Source organism: Dendropsophus ebraccatus, chromosome 7, assembly GCF_027789765.1.
Source record: "Dendropsophus ebraccatus isolate aDenEbr1 chromosome 7, aDenEbr1.pat, whole genome shotgun sequence".
NCBI lineage: Eukaryota > Metazoa > Chordata > Amphibia > Anura > Hylidae > Dendropsophus > Dendropsophus ebraccatus.
In genome coordinates, this window is record NC_091460.1 from 1474282 (window position 1) to 1497482 (window position 23201).

At 50.5% G+C, this 23201-nt stretch overlaps 3 protein-coding genes across 6 annotated transcripts in view; 2 read left to right on the forward strand and 1 right to left on the reverse strand.

The window, feature by feature from the left end:
* Positions 1-23201, forward strand: part of LOC138797172 (oocyte zinc finger protein XlCOF8.4-like) — a 44770-nt gene that overhangs the window by 19465 nt on the left and 2104 nt on the right. The window contains exon 2 of the mRNA XM_069977004.1: positions 22988-23095. Coding sequence (XP_069833105.1) covers positions 23018-23095 — 78 coding nt within the window. The 5' untranslated portion in view covers positions 22988-23017. The remainder of the gene's footprint in view (positions 1-22987; positions 23096-23201) is intronic.
* Positions 1-23201, forward strand: part of LOC138797150 (oocyte zinc finger protein XlCOF22-like) — a 483239-nt gene that overhangs the window by 19406 nt on the left and 440632 nt on the right. For 2 of the 4 annotated variants that reach the window (XR_011363895.1, XM_069976958.1), the window contains exon 1: positions 22687-22817. The exons of the other annotated variants lie outside the window; for them this stretch is intronic. Coding sequence is in view for 1 of the 2 variants with exons in the window: in XM_069976958.1 (XP_069833059.1) it covers positions 22731-22817 (87 nt within the window). In the remaining variant the exon portion in view is untranslated. Of the gene's footprint in view, positions 1-22686; positions 22818-23201 lie in introns of those variants that run through there. 4 annotated transcript variants of the gene reach the window in all.
* Positions 580-10559, reverse strand: LOC138797184 (zinc finger protein 300-like). The gene is made up of 3 exons (XM_069977024.1): positions 10301-10559; positions 4123-4201; positions 580-2941 (listed from the first exon to the last, which is right to left on the reverse strand). The coding sequence occupies exons 2-3, from the start codon at positions 4136-4138 to the stop codon at positions 1830-1832; spliced, it is 1128 nt and encodes a 375-aa protein (XP_069833125.1). The 5' UTR covers positions 4139-4201; positions 10301-10559; the 3' UTR covers positions 580-1829.

Consider the following 23201-nt stretch of genomic DNA (forward strand, 5'->3'; position numbering starts at 1 on the left):
TACGACGTTGATCGTTTGATATTGACCTCGGCCCATTTGACTATTCTATTCCGTGTCTTTTGCTTGTCATTTTGTTTGTCCGTGTTTTGTCACATTTTTGCTTGTCTCTGAGCGGGCACAGACGCGCTCTTGTCTCGGAGCGGGCACCGACGCGCTCTTGTCTCGGAACGGGCACCGACGCGCTCTTGTCTCGGAACGGGCACCGACGCGCTCTTGTCTCGGAACGGGCACAGACGCGCTCTTGTCTCGGAACGGGCACCGACGCGCTCTTGTCTCGGAACGGGCACCGACGCGCTCTTGTCTCGGAACGGGCACCGACGCGCTCTTGTCTCGGAACGGGCACCGACGCGCTCTTGTCTCGGAGCGGGCAACGATGCAGGGACAGCGTGAGGGCACCAGCCTTAGGGCCCACTTGTCCTGTCTTTGTCCCCCTAGGCCCTGAACATGGTGAGCGTTATCAGCTTGTCTCCTACTGTACCGTACAGAAAGAGACTCCACATCTAAACACCATTTTTATTGTTTTTTTTTGAGTATACATAATTGTTCGGGCATGCCTGCTGTAAGTATGCCGAGTGTGTAACAACAGTGATGGAGGGCAAGACCAAAGAACCAGGCTTCACCTTTACACTCACCTTTCCTAGGTTATAGCAATGGCTTCTTATACTCAGATAACCTCGAGACTTAAGGTACAGCAGAACAGTCAGATACATTACATCAGCATTGACTAAAGGGTAACTCATCTTCCACTGGCGGCAGGAAACGCTTTCAGAATCCTGCCGCTGCACTGCCGGCAGATTTCCCCCTCTGACACGTGACTGCAGGATTTTGGCAGCATATCCTGCCGCCAGCAAAAGATGATGGTTACACTTAAAAGAAATCATGCAAGTTCCTATCAAATGGCAGGGACAATCGTGACGGCAACTCAGGACTAGTCAGTGGTGGTCCTGCAGGAAGGCGCCGATAAATACGACAAAGACATAACTGTACGAATGGAGGAAATTTCTAACATGGACTGGTGACAGACCGCTCAGGCAGCAGAGATTCACTTCTGGTAGCTTGTAATGGACGAAGTCATATTGACTGTATGTTCCGAATTACGAGTTATAAAGTTTACAGTGTGCAGAGAATCATATTGTAACGCATCACTATATATACAGAATGACATACTTTCCAGGCTGAGGCTTCGAGCATGACCCAAACCAGATGCAGCAACAACCTGGCATGGAGCAGTAATCCTGCAGACACTCACCCTGCTGCCTGAAACTGACTGATGATTAAAGGGCAGGAGAGGGCAACAACATGGCACAGCTGATCCCATCAAGGTGTACCGAAGGACAAAGAGGATGCCGTGGTATGGAGGCACTGCACGAAGACTATGCGGGATGTGACCCTGATGGTGCAGGATCTGCCATATAGTAGACTGGTGGACAGGGAGGCCTCAGTCACATATTCTGGTCACTATCTCACTATCTGGACTTGTACGAAGATTTGCATGTCTTCTATCTCTTGCAGCTACCACTACTTTTGGCGTATAAAGACTGACTAACATTATCCGAACTTGAATGCTCGGGGAATCAAATGCTGAGCGTTCCAGTTTGGATAACGCTGCCAGAACCAAACAATTTGACTAATTCGCTCAACACGAATACTAAATAAGCAATAGAAATGTGTACGTGGACCTTGTCATAAACACCTGCTGGAGGGGCAGCACCACCAACATGAGACACATTCATACCATGATTCCAGCTCCCTTATCTCTATATACTGTCTGAAGATCACATATGTCATAGCTATCCCTCCTGTCACTTCACATTTCTGCATATAAAACATCACAATGGCTTCTCCCCTGTGTGACTTCTCTGATGCTCGGTTAGTTTGTCTTGACTAATAAAGTATTTTGCACATTCTGAACATGAATATGGCTTTTCTAGGTGAATTCTTCTATGAGCAACTAAATTTGATTTATCTGTAAAAGCTTTTCCACATTCTGAACAACAATACGGTTTCTCTCCTGTGTGAATTCGCTGATGTTCGGTCAGTTTGCTTTGAGTAATAAAACATTTCCCACAATCTGAACATGAAAACGGCTTCTCTAGGTGAATTCTCCTATGAACAACAAGTGCAGATCTATCTGTAAAACATTTTCCACATTCTGAACAGCAGTATGGTTTCTCTCCAGTGTGACATCTCCGATGTCTAACAAGATCTGGTTTATCTGCAAAACATTTCCCACACTCTGAACATGAATATGGCTTCACTCCTGTGTGACTTCTCTCATGTCTAACAAGATGTGATTTCTTTGTAAAACATTTCCCACATTCTAAGCATTGGTAGGGCTTCTCCCCTGTGTGGCTTCTCTGATGCGAAACAAGGTGAGATTTATTTGTAAAACATTTCCCACATTCTGAACACGGATACGGCTTCTCTCCAGTGTGACTTCTCTGGTGTATAACAAGAGCAGATTTGCATGGAAAGCTTTTCCCACATTCTGAACATAAAAATGGCTTCTCTCCAGTGTGACTTCTCTCGTGTTTAGCAAGCTCTGATTTATATATAAAACATTGCCCACATATGGAACATGGATAGGGCTTCTCTCCTGTGTGATTCATCTCATGTATAACAAGACTTGAGCTTTTTGTGAAGACTTTTCCACATTTACCACAAGAAAAGCTCTCCCCCACCTTCTGCTGTGTCCCTGTGATCGCAGTGTGTGATTGGTCAGGAGAAGGTTCCTCATGGTCGGGAGGATTATATGATAGATCTGTAGTATGAAGACCGGGATGTACAATCAGGGTGAGGAGGTTTTGTACTGAGGAGTGCTGCATGGTATCTTCATCATTATACCTCAGTGATAACACAACATTTTCCTCAGAGTTATTACTGGGATTGTTAGTTTTTTCGTTACTATTTTCCGGATCTTGTGGATCTACTTCTGCAGGGTCTAAAAAAAAAGTAAAATATAATATTGCCCCGAAAATGCATGTGTGGTTCCTGTCTCAAAGTATTGGCAATGACCATGTCCAGGTCTGAAAGACACAACGTTACACAGCAGAAATCCCCGGGCCCAGAAGGCAGCCATCCCAGAGGACTGCGGGATAAGTACTGTGTTAGACAGACCCTTATTACTAATAATTATAGAGTCTATAATGAGCGAGATTATTCCACAGGACTGGCGCAAAGCTAATGTGCTACCAATATTCAGGGGCAAAGAGTGATTCTGGAAACTACAGGCCCGTAAGTCTAACATCTATAGTGGGTAATGCATTTGAGGGATTTGTAAGAAATGCTATATGGACTAAAACAGAGGGGTCATTGATGGAACATACTCAGATTGGGTCACATATACTAGTGGGGTACTGCAGGGGTCAGTGTTGGGTTACTAGTGGGGTACAGCAAGGGTCAGTGTTGGATCACAGTTACTAGTGGGGTACAGCAGGGGGCAGTGTTGGGTTACTAGTGGGGTACAGCAAGGGTCAGTGTTGGATCACAGTTACTAGTGGGGTACAGCAGGGATGTGTTAGATCACAGTTACTAGTGGGGAACAGCAGGGGGCAGTGTAGGGGCCACTTTTTCATATTTTTATCAATGATGTTGTAGAGGGGCTACAGAGAATCTTCATTTTTATAGATGATACTAAACTGGGTAGAGTAATCAGCACAGAGGAGGAAAATATCATATTACAGAGGGATTTGGAGAAGCTGGAGGCTTGGGCAGAGAAATGGCAGATGATGTATAATGTGGATAGATGGAAGGTTATGCATATGGCAATAGAAATAAAAAGTACAGTTATGTGCTAAATAATAAAACACTGGGTAACACTGCTGCCAAAAAGGACCTGGGGGTATTGGTGGCCGGTAACCTCATCTATAGTGATCAGTGCCAGGCAGCAGCTGCCAAACCTAATAACATCAGGAAGGCATCAAAAGAGGCCGAGATGCTAAAGAAGAGAACATGTCACCTTTATACAGATCACTGGTCACCTCACATGGTATATACTGTATACAGTAACGGACACTTGTATATAAAATCATAGTGTCCTCTATACAGATCACTGGTCACCACGCATGTTATATACTGTACACAGCACCGTACACCTGTATATAAAAACAGTGTCCTGCTTACACTGCTGATCAGCCATGAAATCAGTCTCCTCTTCTTCATCATCTTTAACCTCAACCTTAATATCGATCAGATTGTCGACCTAAACAGACAGGAGAAATAGATGTAAGGCTGTAAGATGCAAGGCTGTGCGAGATGAGGCGAGGCTGTAAGACTGAGAGAGGCGAGGCTGTAAGACTGAGAGAGGCGAGGCTGTGCGATGCAAGGCGAGGCTGTGCGATGCAAGGCTGTGCGAGGCGAGGCTGTGCGAGGCTTCTCTAATTACCGGGTCAGGAGGAATCTGCAGGTCTCGGCTTCTTTTTGTCCTCGGGAGCGGCACCAGGCAAGGGCGACCCCTACATCCTTCTCTATTTGCCCTACCCATTGACCCCTTGCCGCGGTCACCAGTCAGGCTAATATTGGTATAACAAGAGGCTCGGTAATCTTATGTGTCCTCCCTCCCTCCACTAGGATCATCTCCCTCCCCTTCCCTCTCCCACTCTTTCCCTCCCCCTCCCATTCATGGTTACAGATCCCCCCCTCCTTCTCCCTCCCCCTACCCCTTCCTCCCCCATCCCCTTTGTCCCTCTATCATAACCACCTGAATGGTGGACCAGAAGTGTGGGTGGCTTATTTTAACGTATGAGTGTCATGGAGTTAACTGTTTGCCATGTTATGTGACATTTGTTCATGCCTTGTTAATGTTTTTCTCCTTGGCTCAATTAACACAGGTTCTGCTGGTCCTTACACCGGAAAAAAGGGTTTTCCTTCCCTCTGCCTGTTTGGTCTCTCTTTCCTCCTTAACATCCTCTGGTGTGTGGAACTGTAGCCCGGGGTCAACGCAGGTTACTGTCTTGGCTCTCGCGGCCCTCTCACAGGTCCTCGGGGTGCTTCCTCCTTTACCTGTCGCTTTTCCCCCCTCGGGGGCTTCCCCTTTTATGCTACTGTCCTCTCTCTATTTGACATCGGACTCTGGGCCCGGGCTGGGTCCTCAGGCATGCTCTTCCGCGTTTTCCCACAACCCCACGCACAGGTCCTTGGACGGTGGTTAGTTGGATCCTGACCTCCCTAGTGCTCGGAAGGTTGTCTGCCTTCCATCCCCTTTTCATTCTTCTTTCTTTTCCTTATTCCTTGTCCTCCGACCTTCTCTCCCCCTCATCTCTCCTTCCTCCCCCCCCCCCACCCTGGTCCATCTTCTTACCTTAGTTATCCAGGTTTGCTCCTCACTGAGTCATGTCGACCGTGCTCTGCCCGTCCATCAGTGCACAGGGGTTAAATATCCCAGAGAAGCGCTCCTCTTTGTTGCGCCTACTGTGGGCAAAACGGGCTTCGGTAGCCCTTATCCAGGAGACCCACTTCCGTGGTGACCAGGTGCAGAGATTGACAGATTGTCATTTTCCGGACGTTTACCACAGCTGCTCCCCAGACTCTAAAACGAAGGGGATGTTGATCCTGGTAGCGCGCTCAGTCCCCTGGGAATTCATTGATCGGAGGTTGGACTCTGAGGGACGGTTTCTCTTCGGTAAAGGTAAATTGGCGGGTGCGATATGTACCTTCGGTACGGCTTATCTTCCCAACTCAGGCCAGGTGGCATTCCTGGAACGGTGTCTATCAGAGGTGGAAGACTTCGTGAAAGGTATGACTATCTTCGGAGGCGACCTCAACATGGCTTTCGACCCTCTTCATGATTCTTCCTCTGGCCACTCCTCTCTATCCTTTCCCTCTTTGCGGCGGGGGGCGAAACAACTCTTTCACTCATCAGCTAATAGACACCTGGCGGCTTCTCCACCCCCGGGACAAAGACTATACCTTCTGCTCTCATCCCCATAACGTATACTCTCGCATAGACTATACCTTTGTTTCACACGCCCACTTGGACCGGGTGACTGCGGCCTCTATAGATCCCATTACCTTTTCAGATCACGCAGTGATCTCCCTCTCCCTGGCCTTATCCCCCCCCCCAGCCGCGGTCGTGGCGCTGGCGCCTAAACAACATTCTACTGAGGGACCAGGGGGTTCTGGCTGAAGTCCGGGCGGACCTGGCTGCCTATTTCTCCTCCAATACCTCTCCCGACTCGCCTCCACTGATTATGTGGGAAGCACATAAATGCTTCATCAGAGGTACCCTTATCAAGTTGGCCTCCAGGCTCAAGAAGGAGAGAGCGGCAAGTATCCGGTCACTGATCGCACAGATTGCGAACCTTGAAAAGCAGCACAAGAGGTCCCTCGCCCTTGCTGCAGGGGCAGAGCTGGTGGACTTGCGCGGCAAGCTAAGAGAGCTCACTTTCGCCACGGCTAAAGCCTTCTTAGCGCGGTGCCGCCGTCATTATTTCGAGTTCGGCAATAAGCCGGGCAAGACCCTAGCTCGGGCCCTGCGTCAACAGAGAGCGCGCTCTTTTATTCCCCACATTTCCTCCCCCTCTGGCACAAAACTCTCTCCTCCCAAATAGCGGACTCCTTTTGGGACTATTATGTCTCTCTCTATGGCCTCTCCCCGAACCAGGGGCCCCCGACTCTTCACCTCCCCATCGGGACATAAGTGCATACCTGGGGGACTCTGGCCTCCCGGCACTGTCCGAGGAGGATGCAGCGGCTCTTGAATCTCCCATCACAGCCGAGGAATGGGACTGGGCACTTAAGACGTCCCCCTCAGGCAAAGCCCTGGGCCCGGATAGGCTCACGCTGCCCTACTACAAAACTTTTGCCCCTCTCCTACGGGACCATTTTCTATCGGCCTTCAATTGTGTCCTCTGGCTGCTCTCTTCCTGTAGACACCCTCCGTGCCCACATTTCCGTTATCCCCAAGGAAGGCAAGGACCCTTCATTCTGCCAAAATAACCGACCTCCCTCCTTAACCTAGACCTTAAATTCTTCTCTAAAATTCTGGCTGCACGGCTTACTCCCCTGTTGCAAGACATTATCCATTCCAATCAGGTGGGTTTCATGCCCATGAGGGAAGCCCGCGATAATACCACTAGAGCCATAAACATAATCCATAAGTCTCGCTCCTCAGGCCCCCCTGCTATGCTCCTTCCCTTCCTTAGACGAGTGAGACTGAACCCGGACATCACAGGAGTTCGGGTGGGGCCAGTGGAACACAGAACCGCAGCCTATGCGGATGACCTTCTTTCCTTTCTCACTCAAACCTCTCTTTCTCTTCCTAATCTTCTGAGGGAACTCTCCCGCTATCTTGTTCTCTCCAACTACAAAATTAATCTGCAGAAATCAGAGGCGCTTAACGTCTCTCTGCCCGTGGCAGTGGCCTCCTCTCTTGAAGCATCTTTTCCCTTCCGGTGATCCCGCACTTCCCTCAAGTACCTGGGGGTCCAGCTTACGCCCTCGGTTCCGGAGCTGTATAAGCTTAACTTCCCTCCTCTGCTTCAGAAGATAGAGAAGGACCTCTTACGGTGGCATAAGGGTACCTTCTCATGGTTTGGCCGCTGTGCCATCTTCAAAATGAATGTCCTGCCCCATCTCCTGTACCATTTTCAAGCCCTACCGATAGCGGTGCCCGGATCTTTTTTCCGACGTTTGACGTCACTCCTCATTAAATTTATATGGGCACACAAACAGCCGCGCCTGGCAAAAACTGTCCTGTACCGCCCCAAATCCCGAGGAGGCCTTGGTCTCCCCAATATCTACCAGTACTACTTGGCGGCTCACCTGTCCAGAGTACTGGACTGGCATCGTCACTCCGCTACTAAACTCTGGGTGGACTTGGAGAATGACCTGGCTCCCCTGCCTCTGCGGGCCACGCCTTGGCTGCCAGACTCGGCCCGACGAGCGAATTCCCACCCCACTATTGCCCCGACGCTCCGCGTCTGCCATAAACATGTGTCCACCGCTTCCTGGCCCCACATCCCTCTCCTATGTTTCCAATCCTGGGCAATCCGTCCTTCCTCCCAGGGATGGAGGATCCTGGCTTCTGCGCCTGGTTCCGGGCGCACCGCTTCCCTGCTCGCTCCTTCCTTAGGGGAGCAACTTGGCCCTCGTTGTCAGACCTCAATGCCCTGACGGATCCCGCCCCCCTGGGGTTCTGGAGGTCTCTTCAGCTCCATTTCCTTCGTTCCCTCCCCAGGCCTTCCTGTTTCGCCCGTGTTCCTACCCAGTTTGAGTCTCTCTCTCTCTGCTTAAGCGCTGGCCCGCTCCGCCATTCTCTATCTGTTATCTACGCCATGTTGGGCTGCCCTCCGGATCAGCCCCCTCCCGTTTTCCTCGCGGCATGGGAGAAGAACCTGAATACTTCTGTGACACAGACAGACAGGGTGTTCACATGCACACATTCCTCCTCGATATCTTCCCGCATCCAGGAGGCAGGTTACAAACTCCTCTCCAGGTGGTATCGGGTTCCCACCCGTCTCCATCGGATCTTTCGGGAGGTGTCCCCTCTGTGCTGGAGGAATTGCGGTGAGGAAGGCTCCCTGCTGCATGTGTTTTGGTCCTGCCCCAAGCTGACCCCATTCTGGCAAGAAGTGTGGCGTATTACCTCCACCTTCACGGATCGCTCTCTTCCTTTCTCTCCTGCCCTCTTTCTCTTGCATGTATCTGACATTCCTCTTAAGAGTTACCGTTCCTCAGTCCTTCGACACTTGATCAATGCAGCGCGGGCCTGTATTCCTGCCATGTGGCGGCAAGCAGACCCCCCTAGTCTGGCTATGTGGTTCCGGAAAGTGGAAGATATTAAACGTATGGAGGACCTTACGGCGCAGCTTCAAGACCGGAATTTACGGTTTTATCAAACGTGGTTCTACTGGGACCAATACATTGAGTCCCCTGAATACCAGGCTCTGCTGGCTCAGTGAGCAGCTAACTATCCCTCGCTCTCTCTCTCCCCCCCATCCTCCCCAGTCCCTCCCCATTGCTTATGGCCCTCCTTTTCTCCTCTCCTTTCTTCTCCCCCTTCAGTTTCCCTTTAGCCTTTTGTCCTTTACCAATCTTGGTTGAGCGTCAGCTCTTGTCCTACCCTATGACGTGTGACACTGCTTAATTGAGCCATGGTTTGTTTTTGTTTGCCCAAGGTGGTTGTTGGGCGACTTTGCTATTCCTTTTCTGTTGTCTGTTACATCACTACGCGCCCAGCGCCCTGCGTGACGCTAGCGGCCTTTGCTTTGGTTGGTAAGCTTTGTTATGTCTGGCCCTTTTTTTCTTTGTTGAAAATGGAAAATTTGAATAAAATTGAGAATTAAAAAAAAAAAAAAAAAAAAAAGAGGCTCGGTAATTGGACAGGTTTCTTTTTATGCGCATGACGTCCTCTTCTACCTTGCTGAGGATGACCCATCCCTAACCTCCCTACTTGACACCATAACTCAGTCTGGGGCTGTGAATTAACTAGGGTAAGTCTCTCCTTTTCTCCCAGCCCCCGGCAGTTCCATCCCCCCAGGATAACTCTGTTCCTATCTCTGTGGTTATACAGTTTAAGTATCTGGGTGTCCTTGTCTCCACTAATGTATCCCACTTTCAGAAACTTAACCTTGACCCCTACTGACAGCCAACAAATCCAAATGTACAGCCTGGGCATCCCTTCTCCCGATGCATCCCTTCCTCTATCTCTCCTAGGGGATGTGCACTCTATACTGCAGGCTACTACTGGCGGGGGAAGTCTCCCAGATTTAGTTTGGCCGCACTACAGGCACCCAAGGACTTTGGTAGCTTAGCGCTCCCTAGCCTTCATACCTACTTACTAGCCTCTCAGCTGGTTTATGGCTACTGGTGGCTCAATATTGATAATAGTAACGCTGTCTCTTCTCTTTACGGGCCTCTCCTCAGCGCTTGGCTAATGCTTTCTTTGGGTGGGTTAACAATACTGAATCAATGTGGATAAATTCCGGCGGATGTCAATTTAGTTTCATGGACATTGCTCCTGGATTACTCTGGTTTCTTTGGGCTCATGTTCTACTACGACTCGGAGTTATCTCCCATTCTAATTTGTCCAAGTCTCCCTGAATCAGTGACTCTCAGGTACCCAAGAATTGTGTTCTGCCTTCATTTTTTTTTTCTTTTGTTAAAACAATTTATAAAATAAACCCATAAAAAAATAAACACCAAATAAAAATCTAACAAACCCTATAAGAAGTCAATGAGATCCTGAGATCACTTCATGTACGTTGGGAGACAATCTGCCTCTGTTTTATTGACACGGAACAAAATATGTGATGAAACTAAAATAAATAATCAATATTACAGAGACATGAGAGCAACCTACCTGCTGATTGTCTGCTGGGACATTTCCCTCCGCCCACCGGGGGGCGCTATAGAGATATAGTGCTATAGCATCAGCCTCATCTACCTGCTGATTGTCTGCTGGGACATTTCCCTCCGCCCACCGGGGGGCGCTATAGAGATATAGTGCTATAGCATCAGCCTCATCTACCTGCTGATTGTCTGCTGGGACATTTCCCTCTGGACAGTCCTGGGAATACAGAGGACGGGGACACCTCTCTGGTGGATTCCTGTCACTGCCTCCATCTGTAGGGAACACACAGGGAGACAATCCATTATACACTGCTACATGTCATCAGGAGGAGGAGGAGGATGGGGGGAGGAGGATAATAGGTGCAGGAGGAGGATGCGGGGAGGAGGAGGATGTAGGGGCCCCTCCCCCCTGCTCTCTAGAATCAGGAAGGTCTCCTCTTACCTTGTGCTGTGAGGCCGGGCGGCTGATCCTCCATCATGAGCGGCTGCTCCCCCCGGTACAGATCCTTGTGTCCTTCTACATACTCCCACTCCTCCATGGAGAAATAGACGGCCACATCCTGACACCTTATAGGAACCTGACACACACAATGATCACACAGTCATCCCCCCCAGCCTGCTGCCTCCTGGATTACTCTATCATCTCCCAGCATTCCCCAGTGTCACCTCTCCAGTCAGCAGCTCAGTCATCCTGTGGGTGAGTTCTAGGATCTTCTGCTCATGTATCAGTGATGGAGGCTCCGTGATGGGGCCCCGGGCCCTGCTCCGCCCTCCTGACTCCTGGGGGAAGGCCACACCCTCCCCCCATGTCTTCTTCACTATGGTGTAATCCTGGGGATGGAGAGAGACAATGAGGGGACTGAGCCCAGTATTCCTGCCTCCTCCTCACTACAAAGAGGAGATTGTCCCCCTGTATAGAGCTCTAGTGAGGAGGAGGAGGAGGAGACACATCTGGACTACTGGGGTCAGTGCTGGAGACCACCGCACCTACAAAGAGGAGACCAGATCCAGAACATAGAGCGGGGGAGGGAGGGGCCAAAGAGCCCAGACAACAATGGTGGAAATCTAGAGAAGTTACCTCTCCGGTCAGCAGGCGGATGATCTCCAAGGTGACGTGTAATATTCTCTTACTGATCTCATTCCTATCCTTCTCCATCCTTGGGGGGTCATTCAGGAGGAGGAGCGTCTGGGGGAGAAGAGGAGACAACTGGAGCACAAGGAGGGGATAGTCCTGCCGGGGCCTTTATGTCACAGCCAGAGGCCCCAAACCATACAGGGGCCACAGCATATGTAACATCCCTCCTCCTGTAAGCTTACCTTACTGCTGGGGGGTCACACTGATAGTAACACAATGTAACATCCCTCCTCCTGTAAGCTTACCTTACTGCTGGGGTCACACTGATAGTAAAACAATGTAACATCCCTCCTCCTGTAAGCTTACCTTACTGCTGGGGTCACACACTGATAGTAACACAATGTAACATCCCTCCTCCTGTAAGCTTACCTTACTGCTGGGGTCACACACTGATAGTAACACAATGTAACATCCCTCCTCCTGTAAGCTTACCTTACTGCTGGGGTCACACACTGATAGTAACACAATGTAACATCCCTCCTCCTGTAAGCTTACCTTACTGCTGGGGTCACACACTGATAGTAACACAATGTAACATCCCTCCTCCTGTAAGCTTACCTTACTGCTGGGGTCACACACTGATAGTAACACAATGTAACATCCCTCCTCCTGTAAGCTTACCTTACTGCTGGGGTCACACACTGATAGTAACACAATGTAACATCCCTCCTCCTGTAAGCTTACCTTACTGCTGGGATCCCACACAGATAGTAACACAATGTAACATCCCTCCTCCTGCAAGCTTACCTTTCTGCTGGGATCCCACACAGATAGTAACACAATGTAACATCCCTCCTCCTGTAAGCTTACCTTACTGCTGGGGGGTCACACACTGATAGTAACACAATGTAACATCCCTCCTCCTGTAAGCTTACCTTACTGCTGGGGGGGGGGGGGGGGTCACACTGATAGTAACACAATGTAACATCCCTCCTCCTGTAAGCTTACCTTACTGCTGGGGTCACACTGATAGTAATACAATGTAACATCCCTCCTCCTGTAAGCTTACCTTACTGCTGGGGTCACACTGATAATAACACAATGTAACATCCCTCCTCCTGTAAGCTTACCTTACTGCTGGGGTCACACACTGATAATAACACAATGTAACATCCCTCCTCCTGTAAGCTTACCTTACTGCTGGGGGGTCACACTGATAGTAACACAATGTAACATCCCTCCTCCTGTAAGCTTACCTTACTGCTGGGGTCACACACTGATAGTAACACAATGTAACATCCCTCCTCCTGTAAGCTTACCTTACTGCTGGGGGGTCACACACTGATAGTAACACAATGTAACATCCCTCCTCCTGTAAGCTTACCTTACTGCTGGGGTCACACACTGATAGTAACACAATGTAACATCCCTCCTCCTGTAAGCTTACCTTACTGCTGGGGGGGGTCACACTGATAGTAACACAATGTAACACCCCTCCTCCTGTAAGCTTACCTTACTGCTGGGGTCACACTGATAGTAACACAATGTAACATCCCTTCTCCTGTAAGCTTACCTTACTGCTGGGGGGGGGGGTCACACACTGATAGTAACACAATGTAACATCCCTCCTCCTGTAAGCTTACCTTACTGCTGGGGTCACACACTGATAGTAACACAATGTAACACCCCTCCTCCTGTAAGCTTACCTTACTGCTGGGGGGTCACACTGATAGTAACACAATGTAACATCCCTCCTCCTGTAAGCTTACCTTACTGCTGGGGGGGGGGGGTCACACTGATAGTAACATAATGTAACACCCCTCCTCCTGTAAGCTTACCTTACTGCTGGGGTCACACACTGATAGTAACACAATGTAACATCCCTCCTCCTGTAAGCTTACCTTACTGCTGGGGGGTCACACTGATAGTAACACAATGTAACACCCCTCCTCCTGTAAGCTTACCTTACTGCTGGGGTCACACTGATAGTAACACAATGTAACATCCCTCCTCCTGTAAGCTTACCTTACTGCTGGGGTCACACTGATAGTAACACAATGTAACATCCCTCCTCCTGTAAGCTTACCTTACTGCTGGGGTCACACTGATAGTAACACAATGTAACATCCCTCCTCCTGTAAGCTTACCTTACTGCTGGGGTCACACTGATAGTAACACAATGTAACATCCCTCCTCCTGTAAGCTTACCTTACTGCTGGGGTCACACTGATAGTAACACAATGTAACATCCCTCCTCCTGTAAGCTTACCTTACTGCTGGGGTCACACTGATAGTAACACAATGTAACATCCCTCCTCCTGTAAGCTTACCTTACTGCTGGGGTCACACTGATAGTAACACAATGTAACATCCCTCCTCCTGTAAGCTTACCTTACTGCTGGGGTCACACACTGATAGTAACACAATGTAACATCCCTCCTCCTGTAAGCTTACCTTACTGCTGGGGTCACACACTAATAGTAACACAATGTAACACCCCTCCTCCTGTAAGCTTACCTTACTGCTGGGGGGTCACACTGATAGTAACATAATGTAACATCCCTCCTCCTGTAAGCTTACCTTACTGCTGGGGGGTCACACACTGATAGTAACATAATGTAACACCCCTCCTCCTGTAAGCTTACCTTACTGCTGGGGGGTCACACACTGATAGTAACATAATGTAACACCCCTCCTCCTGTAAGCTTACCTTACTGCTGGGGTCACACTGATAGTAACACAATGTAACATCCCTCCTCCTGTAAGCTTACCTTACTGCTGGGGGGTCACACTGATAGTAACACAATGTAACATCCCTCCTCCTGTAAGCTTACCTTACTGCTGGGGGGTCACACACTGATAGTAACATAATGTAACACCCCTCCTCCTGTAAGCTTACCTTACTGCTGGGGGGTCACACACTGATAGTAACACAATGTAACATCCCTCCTCCTGTAAGCTTACCTTACTGCTGGGGGGGTCACACACTGATAGTAACACAATGTAACACCCCTCCTCCTGTAAGCTTACCTTACTGCTGGGGTCACACACTGATAGTAACACAATGTAACATCCCCCCTCCTGTAAGCTTACCTTACTGCTGGGGTCACACTGATAGTAACACAATGTAACATCCCTCCTCCTGTAAGCTTACCTTACTGCTGGGGTCACACACTGATAGTAACACAATGTAACACCCCTCCTCCTGTAAGCTTACCTTACTGCTGGGGTCACACTGATAGTAACACAATGTAACATCCCTCCTCCTGTAAGCTTACCTTACTGCTGGGGTCACACACTGAGGAGCAGAGATCTCCACACACAACACAACAGCAGTGACTGCCCGACCAGGAGCTGCTCTGTATCTGTAGATGCTAGAGTGTATCCTCTCCTTTGAGGTGTGATGTCACCAAGAGGGGCGGGGCCTCGACCGGAAGTAGGAAGTAGTGAGCTGCTGCACCATTCACTCTGCAGAAACAGAGTGAAGGAAGCTACAATATCCATAGTAGCATGGAGGGGTATACAGGGGGAGAGGACTGGTGTGTGTGGTCTGTATACAGGGGGAGAGGACTGGTGTGTGGGGTCTGTATACAGGGGAGAGGACTGGTGTGTGTGGGGTCTGTATACAGGGGAGAGGACTGGTGTGTGGGGTCTGTATACAGGGGGAGAGGACTGGTGTGTGGGGTCTGTATACAGGGGGAGAGGACTGGTGTGGGGTCTGTATACAGGGGAGAGGACTGGTGTGTGTGGGGTCTGTATACAGGGGAGAGGACTGGTGTGTGTGTGTGGTCTGTATACAGGGGGAGAGGACTGGTGTGGGGTCTGTATACAGGGGAGAAGACTGGTGTGAGGGGTCTGTATACAGGGGGAGAGGACTGGTGTGTGTGGGGTCTGTATACAGGGGAGAGGACTGGTGTGTGTGGGGTCTGTATACAGGGGAGAGGACTGGTGTGTGGGGTCTGTATACAGGGGGAGAGGACTGGTGTGTGTGGGGTCTGTATACAGGGGAGAGGACTGGTGTGTGGGGTCTGTATACAGGGGGAGAGGACTGGTGTGTGTGGTCTGTATACAGGGGAGAGGACTGGTGTGTGGGGTCTGTATACAGGGGGAGAGGACTGGTGTGTGGGGTCTGTATACAGGGGAGAGGACTGGTGTGTGGGGTCTGTATACAGGGGAGAGGACTGGTGTGTGGGGTCTGTATACAGGGGGAGAGGACTGGTGTGTGGGGGGTCTGTATACAGGGGGAGAGGACTGGTGTGTGGGGGGTCTGTATACAGGGGGAGAGGACTGGTGTGTGGGGTCTGTATACAGGGGAGAGGACTGGTGTGTGGGGTCTGTATACAGGGGGAGAGGACTGGTGTGTAGGGTCTGTATACAGGGGGAGAGGACTGGTGTGTAGGGTCTGTATACAGGGGGAGAGGACTGGTGTGTGGTCTGTATACAGGGGAGAGGACTGGAGTGAGGGGTCTATACAGGGGGAGAGGACTGCTGTGTGGGGTCTCTGTATACAGGGGGAGAGGACTGGTGTGTGGGGTCTGTATACAGGGGGAGAGGACTGGTGTGTGTGGGGTCTGTATATAGGGGGAGAGGACTGGTGTGTGGGGTCTGTATACAGGGGGAGAGGACTGGTGTGTGTGGGGTCTGTATACAGGGGGAGAGGACTGGTGTGTGGGGTCTGTATACAGGGGGAGAGGACTGGTGTGTGGGGTCTGTATACAGGGGGAGAGGACTGGTGTGGGGGGGGTCTGTATACAGGGGGAGAGGACTGGTGTGTGTGGGGTCTGTATACAGGGGGAGAGGACTGGTGTGTGGGGTCTGTATACAGGGGGAGAGGACTGGTGTGTGGGGTCTGTATACAGGGGGAGAGGACTGGTGTGGGGGGTCTGTATACAGGGGGAGAGGACTGGTGTGTGGGATCTGTATACAGGGGGAGAGGACTGGTGTGTGCGGTCTGTATACAGGGGAGAGGACTGGTGTGTGGGGTCTGTATGCAGGGAGAGAGGACTGGTGTGTGGGGTCTGTATACAGGGGGAGAGGACTGGTGTGTGGGGTCTGTATACAGGGGGAGAGGACTGGTGTGGGGGGTCTGTATACAGGGGGAGAGGACTGGTGTGTGGGATCTGTATACAGGGGGAGAGGACTGGTGTGTGCGGTCTGTATACAGGGGAGAGGACTGGTGTGTGGGGTCTGTATGCAGGGAGAGAGGACTGGTGTGTGGGGTCTGTATACAGGGGGAGAGGACTGGTGTGTGGGGTCTGTATACAGGGGGGAGAGGACTGGTGTGTGGGATCTGTATACAGATTTTTTTATATTTTTTTTCCATTTTGTTTTTATCTTTTATTTACTTCACAGGCTTAGTAATGGATGCCGTCTATCAGGCAGCTTCCACTACTAAGTCGGAGTTTAGAGTTAGCTGGTATGAAATGGCTAACACTAACCCTCCACCCATTATTACCCCAGTACCCACCGCACAAGGGGTACTGGGAAGAGCTGGGTACCAGTAGTCCCTGAGTGCCAAATTTGGCGCTCCTGGACTAGACAGTGTCAGGCTGGTATTATTATGCGCGGGAGGGCACAAATAAAGGGCTCTTCCCACCCTGGTACTACTAGGCTGCTGCAGTTCGGTTTTTTAACCTGGCTGGTGATGGAATTAGAGAGAACCCTACATGTTTTTTGAATAAGTACAAAAAAAAAAAAAAATGAGTGGGGTTCCCCCCTGCTCAGGGCAGATGTGTTGCCCTGCGCTTTTCATTGACAGGGTTAGGGATATTGTAAAAATCCCAACAATTCCATGTGGGCTATTTGTTATTTTTAAACTTTACAGTGAATTGATCTGAGCGGTACACGTAGCCAGATTGCTTATGAAGAGACAGCTAATCACCCGGTCCTGTTTTGATTGACTCTTTCTAAGCTGTAGGGTACAAATACACATGACTAATCCGCAGCGGACTTCTCGCTGTGGATCACTGCCTTTTAATCTCTATGGGCAGACATACTGGAAGCAGGATTGCCATCTGCTGTGAGTATGTCAGGAGACCGCCCCATTAACCTGCCCGGAGCATATACATTACCTACTCCACGATCCGGCTTGCTTCGGGGGTTCCCAACTACACGTCCCACTCATACGTAAAAAGAAAGAAAATTCGGGAGGGCATTCACCGTAGAAATGATTCTTTTATTCTTGTACGTGTAACATAGACACGGACGCTGTGTAGCTGGCGGGGCGCCTTGTGCAAGATGATTAAATGAGGGCAGCACACTGGCTGAGCGCGACATGTAGCCGGGAAACCCCAAAGCAAGCCGGATCGCGGAGTAGGTAATGTGTATGCTCCGGCCAGGGGTAAACAGGGCGGTCTCCTGACATACTCGCAGCAGGATGTCTGCACATAGATTACAGGGCAGTGATCTGCAGTGAGAAATCCGCTGCAGATCAGTCGTGTGTGTTTGTACCATTAAAAATGTTTTCTTTCAATTCAGTACGATGATGTGTGTGTGACCTGTGTCCTAAGAGCCCGTCCTCTGTGTGGCTTGTGTCCTAAGAGCCTGCCCTCTGTGTGATTTGTGTCCTAAGAGCCAGCCCTCTGTGTGACTTGTGTCCTAAGAGCCCACCCTCTGTGTGACCTGTGTCCTAAGAGCCCGCCCTCTGTGTGACTTGTGTCCTAAGAGCCCACCCTCTGTGTGACCTGTGTCCTAAGAGCCTGCCTCATGGGTAACCTGTGTCCTACAAGCTCCCCTCCTGCATGCCCTGTGTCCCAAGAACCCACCTCCTGCATGACCTGTGTCCCAAGAGCCCGCCTCCTGCATGACCTGTGTCCCAAGAGCCCGCCTCCTGCATGACCTGTGTCCCAAGAGCCCGCCTCCTGCATGACCTGTGTCCCAAGAGCCCGCCTCCTGCATGACCTGTGTCCTAAAAGCCCGCCTCCTGCATAACCTGTTTTCTTAGAGCCTGCCTCCTGCATAACCTGTTTTCTTAGAGCCTGCCTCCTGCATGACCTGTGTCCTAAGAGCCTGCCTCCTAGATGGTGGGGGGAAACTAGTTTTTAAAAATGTTACAAACTGCTGGCTTAAAACGGGTATGTTTACCTATGTCTCTTCATAAGCAATCTAGTTTTGTGTGCAGCTCGGATCATATTGATGTGGCAGATGTACTTTAAAGAGGAACTATCAGCAGATAAGGCAAATCTAACCTGCTGATAGCCCCCTATTGCACATAGGGCGCTGAGGAAGAAGGTATGTCTTACCTTCCTCCGCGCCATTCCCGTCCTGTTAGCAGTGTAATCCTTGATCCAGAGCACTGCCCCGCCCCCAGAGTGATAACGGCGTTCTGGGGCAGCACTTCTAACGGTGCTCATGACCGAGGATTACACTGCTAACAGCTCGGGAACCGCACCAAAGAGGAAGGTAAGAGACACATACCCCCCTCCTCTGCGCAATAGGGGGCTATCTGGTTAGATTCGTCTAATCTGCTGATAGTTCCCCTAGGGACTTTTATAAGAATTCAATAGAAGTCCAACTATAAACTCCAGGGTTATGACCTACCTCTGTCAACTCGGACAGAAAAAAGCGTACGCACACAAAAGCTGCATATCCAAACAACATTGTATTTAAAGTATACAAAATTAGTATAAGAGGGAGACAAGCCTCCTCCCAAGACCATAACAGAGGTAAAAACACGTTAAATGCATTTAGCAATACCTCGCTTGCATCCAAGACGGGATATACTAACAACTGACCCCTAAACACAAGTAATGAAAAATAAGTACAATGGTGGAAAGTGATGAGCGAATACTAAAGTGCTCAGTACTCGAGACGAAGGCAATGGGAAACTCGAGCATTTTTGTAGGGGACCCAAGCTCGGCCCAGGGAAGGTTGCGTGAAAACCTGTCAACCTCAGAAAATGATGGAAACAGCAGGGGCAGCGAGCATGGATGCCTCTGAGGCTGCATAATCGGACCATTACGCCAAATTCTGGGCAACAGCCTGGTGGATATGGCTTCACTAAGAAAAAAAAAAAAAAACCTGCAGGCTGGCTGCAGATGACAACAGATACTGGTTTTTGGAGGTAGTCGTATAGAGTCTATGTGTAAGTGGTGCTTTATGGTGTATGCCACCTCTTAAACAGGACAATGAGCAGTGAGATTCTTTGCAGCTGTACTACAACTCACAGCAATACAATGTACAACAGCAGCAGCACCAGCCACAAAAAAAACAATAGTACTAAGGACTTCTTTGGAGTCTGTATGCACCACCTGCTGTCCCCTTCCTGACAGCAGTGGATCACCACAGTGTGCAGCTAAGATCGTGGTAGCTGCACTGCAAGTCCCAGCCAGCAGCCTGGAGTACTCAAAACAAAATAAAGATTTTAAGCCCTTACAAGGGCTGTTGTGTTCTTTGTCTAGTATCCCTGCCTACAGGAACGCTAATTCCCTTCCTAACACTGTTTCTGACAGCAGTTGATCATTAGTGTGCAGGTAAGATCGTGGTAGCTGCACTGCAAGTCCCAGCTAGCGGTTTGGAGTACTCCAAAAAAAATAAAAAATTTTAAGCCCTTACAAGGGCTGTTGGGTTCTTTGCCTTGTATCCCTGTCTACAAAAACGCTAATTCCCTCCCTAACACTCTCCCTCACAATCAGCAGCTCTGTCCCTAATCTCTTCCAGCATGCATGTGAGGCGAGCACCGCCGGCCCAGATTCTTAGATGCCCAGGTCACCTGATCTGGCCAACCATTCGCTGCTATCGACGTGTATGGGTCCCACGTCTTTGCACGATGTACCAAAGAGTCTCCTGCATGCTTATTGGCTGAGAAATTGCACTCAAATTTACAGGAAAAGGAGGATGCCATTTTCTCGAGTACCGCGAGATGCTCCTTCGAGCACATTTGAGTACCTTAATACTCGAACGAGTTACAAGCTCGGACGAGCACGCTCGCTCATCACTAGTCACCATGTGTGAAGGATAAAAGGGCGGGGAGAGGGGGTTTGGTAGGAGAAGAAACCTCTAGCAACTCCATTCTAGCCTGCTCAGTACAGAATAGGCTACATTATGGTGTGCAGAAGGAGATTGCGGTGTCCAGAGGGAGACCTCCTCCTGTCCACTCCATTCTAGCCTGCTCTACACAGAATAGACTACATTATGGTGTGCAGAAGGAGATTGCGGTGTCCAGAGGGAGACCTCCTCCTGGCCACTCCATTCTAGTCTCAACCCAGCAGTGACTGCCCGACCAGGAGCATACCTCCCAACCGTCCCGGATTTCGCGGGACAGTCCCGTTTTCGGGGTTCTGTCCCGCGGTCCCGGAACGCCCCCCCGTGTCCCACAATATATGTGGCCCCAGCGGAAAAAACAATAAACCAGTAACTCACCTGTCCTCCGGTCCCAGCAGCTCCTCTCCCGGCAAAGCGCGCACTCCCGTCATCCTCCGGGGCGGGCAGCGGGGTACAGAGTCACTGACTGTACCGGAAGTAATTCATATAGAGGCTGCAGGTCACTTCCGGCCCAGTCAGTGTCTGTATACCCCGCTGTCCGCCCCGGAGGATGACGGGAGTGGGCGCTCTGCCGGGAGAGGAGCTGCTGGGACCGGCGGACAGGTGAGTTACTGTTTTTTTCCGCTGGGGCCACACTAATGGGGGGATTGGCTACTCTGTGGGGCGCTATATGGGGGCATTGGCTACTATGTGGGGCACTATATGGGGGATTGGCTACTATGTGGGCACTATATGGGGGATTGGCTACTATGTGGGGCATATATGGGGGATTGGCTACTATGTGGGGCACTATATGGAGGATTGGCTACTATGTGGGGCACTATATGGGGGATTGGCTACTATGTGGGGCATATATGGGGGATTGGCTACTATGTGGGGCATATATGGGGGATTGGCTACTATGTGGGGCATATATGGGGGCATTGGCTACTATGTGGGGCATATTTGGGGGCATTGGCTACTATGTGGGCACTCTATGGGGGTTTGGCTACTATGTGGGGCACTCTATGGGGGATTGGCTACTATGTGGGGCACTATATGGAGGGATTGGCTACTATGTGGGGCACTATATGGGGACATTGGCTACTATGTGGGGCACTATATGGGGGATTGGCTACTATGTGGGGCATATATGGGGGCATTGGCTACTATGTGGGGCACTCTATGGGGGATTGGATAATATGTGGGGCACTATATGGGGGCATTAGCTACTATGTGGGGCACTATGTGGGGCATTGGCTACTATGTGGGGCACTATATGGGGGATTGGATAATATGTGGGGCACTATATGGGGGCATTAGCTACTATGTGGGGCACTATGTGGGGATTGGCTACTATGTGGGGCACTATATGGGGGGATTGGCTACTATGTGGGCACTATATGGGGGGATTGGCTACTATGTGGGCACTATATGGGGGGATTGGCTACTATGTGGGGCACTATATTGGGGGATTGGCTACTATGTGGGGTACTATATAGGGATTGGCTACTATGTGGGGCACTATATTGGGGGATTGGCTACTATGTGGGGTACTATATGGGGATTGGATACTATGTGGGGCACTATGTGGGGGATTGGATTCTATGTGGGGCACTATAATGGGGGATTGGATACTATATAGGGCATTTTTGGGGGGATTGGATACTGTATAGGGCACTATTCCGTCAGCAGCATGTGGTGACTGTAGGGGAGTGGCTATGGAGGGTTGCTATGGGGGTGTGGCTATGGAGGGTCGCTATGGGGGTGTGGCTATGGAGGGTCGCTATGGGGGCGTGGCTATTGGGACCGCGGCGCACATGTCCCTCTTTGCTCTTTGCAAAAGTTGGGAGGTATGCAGGAGCTACTCTGTGTCTGGTAGATGCTGGAGATGTAGGACCTGTGATGATGTCACAATCATGTGACCAGTACATGTGGGGGCGGAGCTCAGCAGTGCAGGATAGAAGAGGTTGTGGTGAAGGACCTGGGATCATGTGACAGGAGTGGGCGGGGCTCACACTGCCCTGCTGGGACCTTATACCCTCAGTGAGTGCGGTTCTGTATGATGAGGTGCAGCACACGGGGGGGTATAAGGGCGGAGCAGGTGGTCAGGCTGCTCATGTACATTACCAGTTGCCTGAGGGTGCAGAAGTGCCCGGGGAGTGGTGCCCCCAAGATCCCATTCACCCTTAGCACTAGCGCCCCCTGTGGCTTCCCATACAGTTACTATGAGAGGTTTGTATAGATGCGGCCAGCTCTCCGGGCTGTATTACACCGCGCACATCTGTTATTTATTATTATCCTCCCTGCGTGTTTGTTCCCTTTTCCACATTGATTTTGTCACTAAGATTCTTCAGGTTGTTGTCTCCATTTTCGTTGTTCCCCCTGGAGGTCTAGCGGAGCCATGTGTGCCCATCTCTGTCCTTCCCTCCCTGCACCCCGGGGTCTCCTTCCTGGGCGACTATCGGAGAGCATTAGAACGGACGCTCAGGTGGGAACACGGACTCTTCTTGTGAGAGCATTTCAGACTCAATAAAAGAAAGATTGTGTAAGTTACATAAGCTGTGGCCCCTGTATGGTTTGGGGCCCCTGGCTGTGACATAAAGGCCCCGGCAGGACTAGCCCCTCCTTGTGCTCCAGTTGTCTCCTCTTCTCCTCCAGACGCTTCTTCTCCTGAATGACCCCCCAAGGATGGAGAAGGACAGGAATGAGATCAGTAAGAGAATATTACACGTCACCTTGGAGATCATCCGCCTGCTGACCGGAGAGGTAACTTCTCTAGATTTCCACCATTGTTGTCTGGGCTCTTTGGCCCCTCCCTCCCTCCCCCGCTCTATGTTCTGGATCTGGTCTCCTCTTTGTAGGTGCGGTGGTC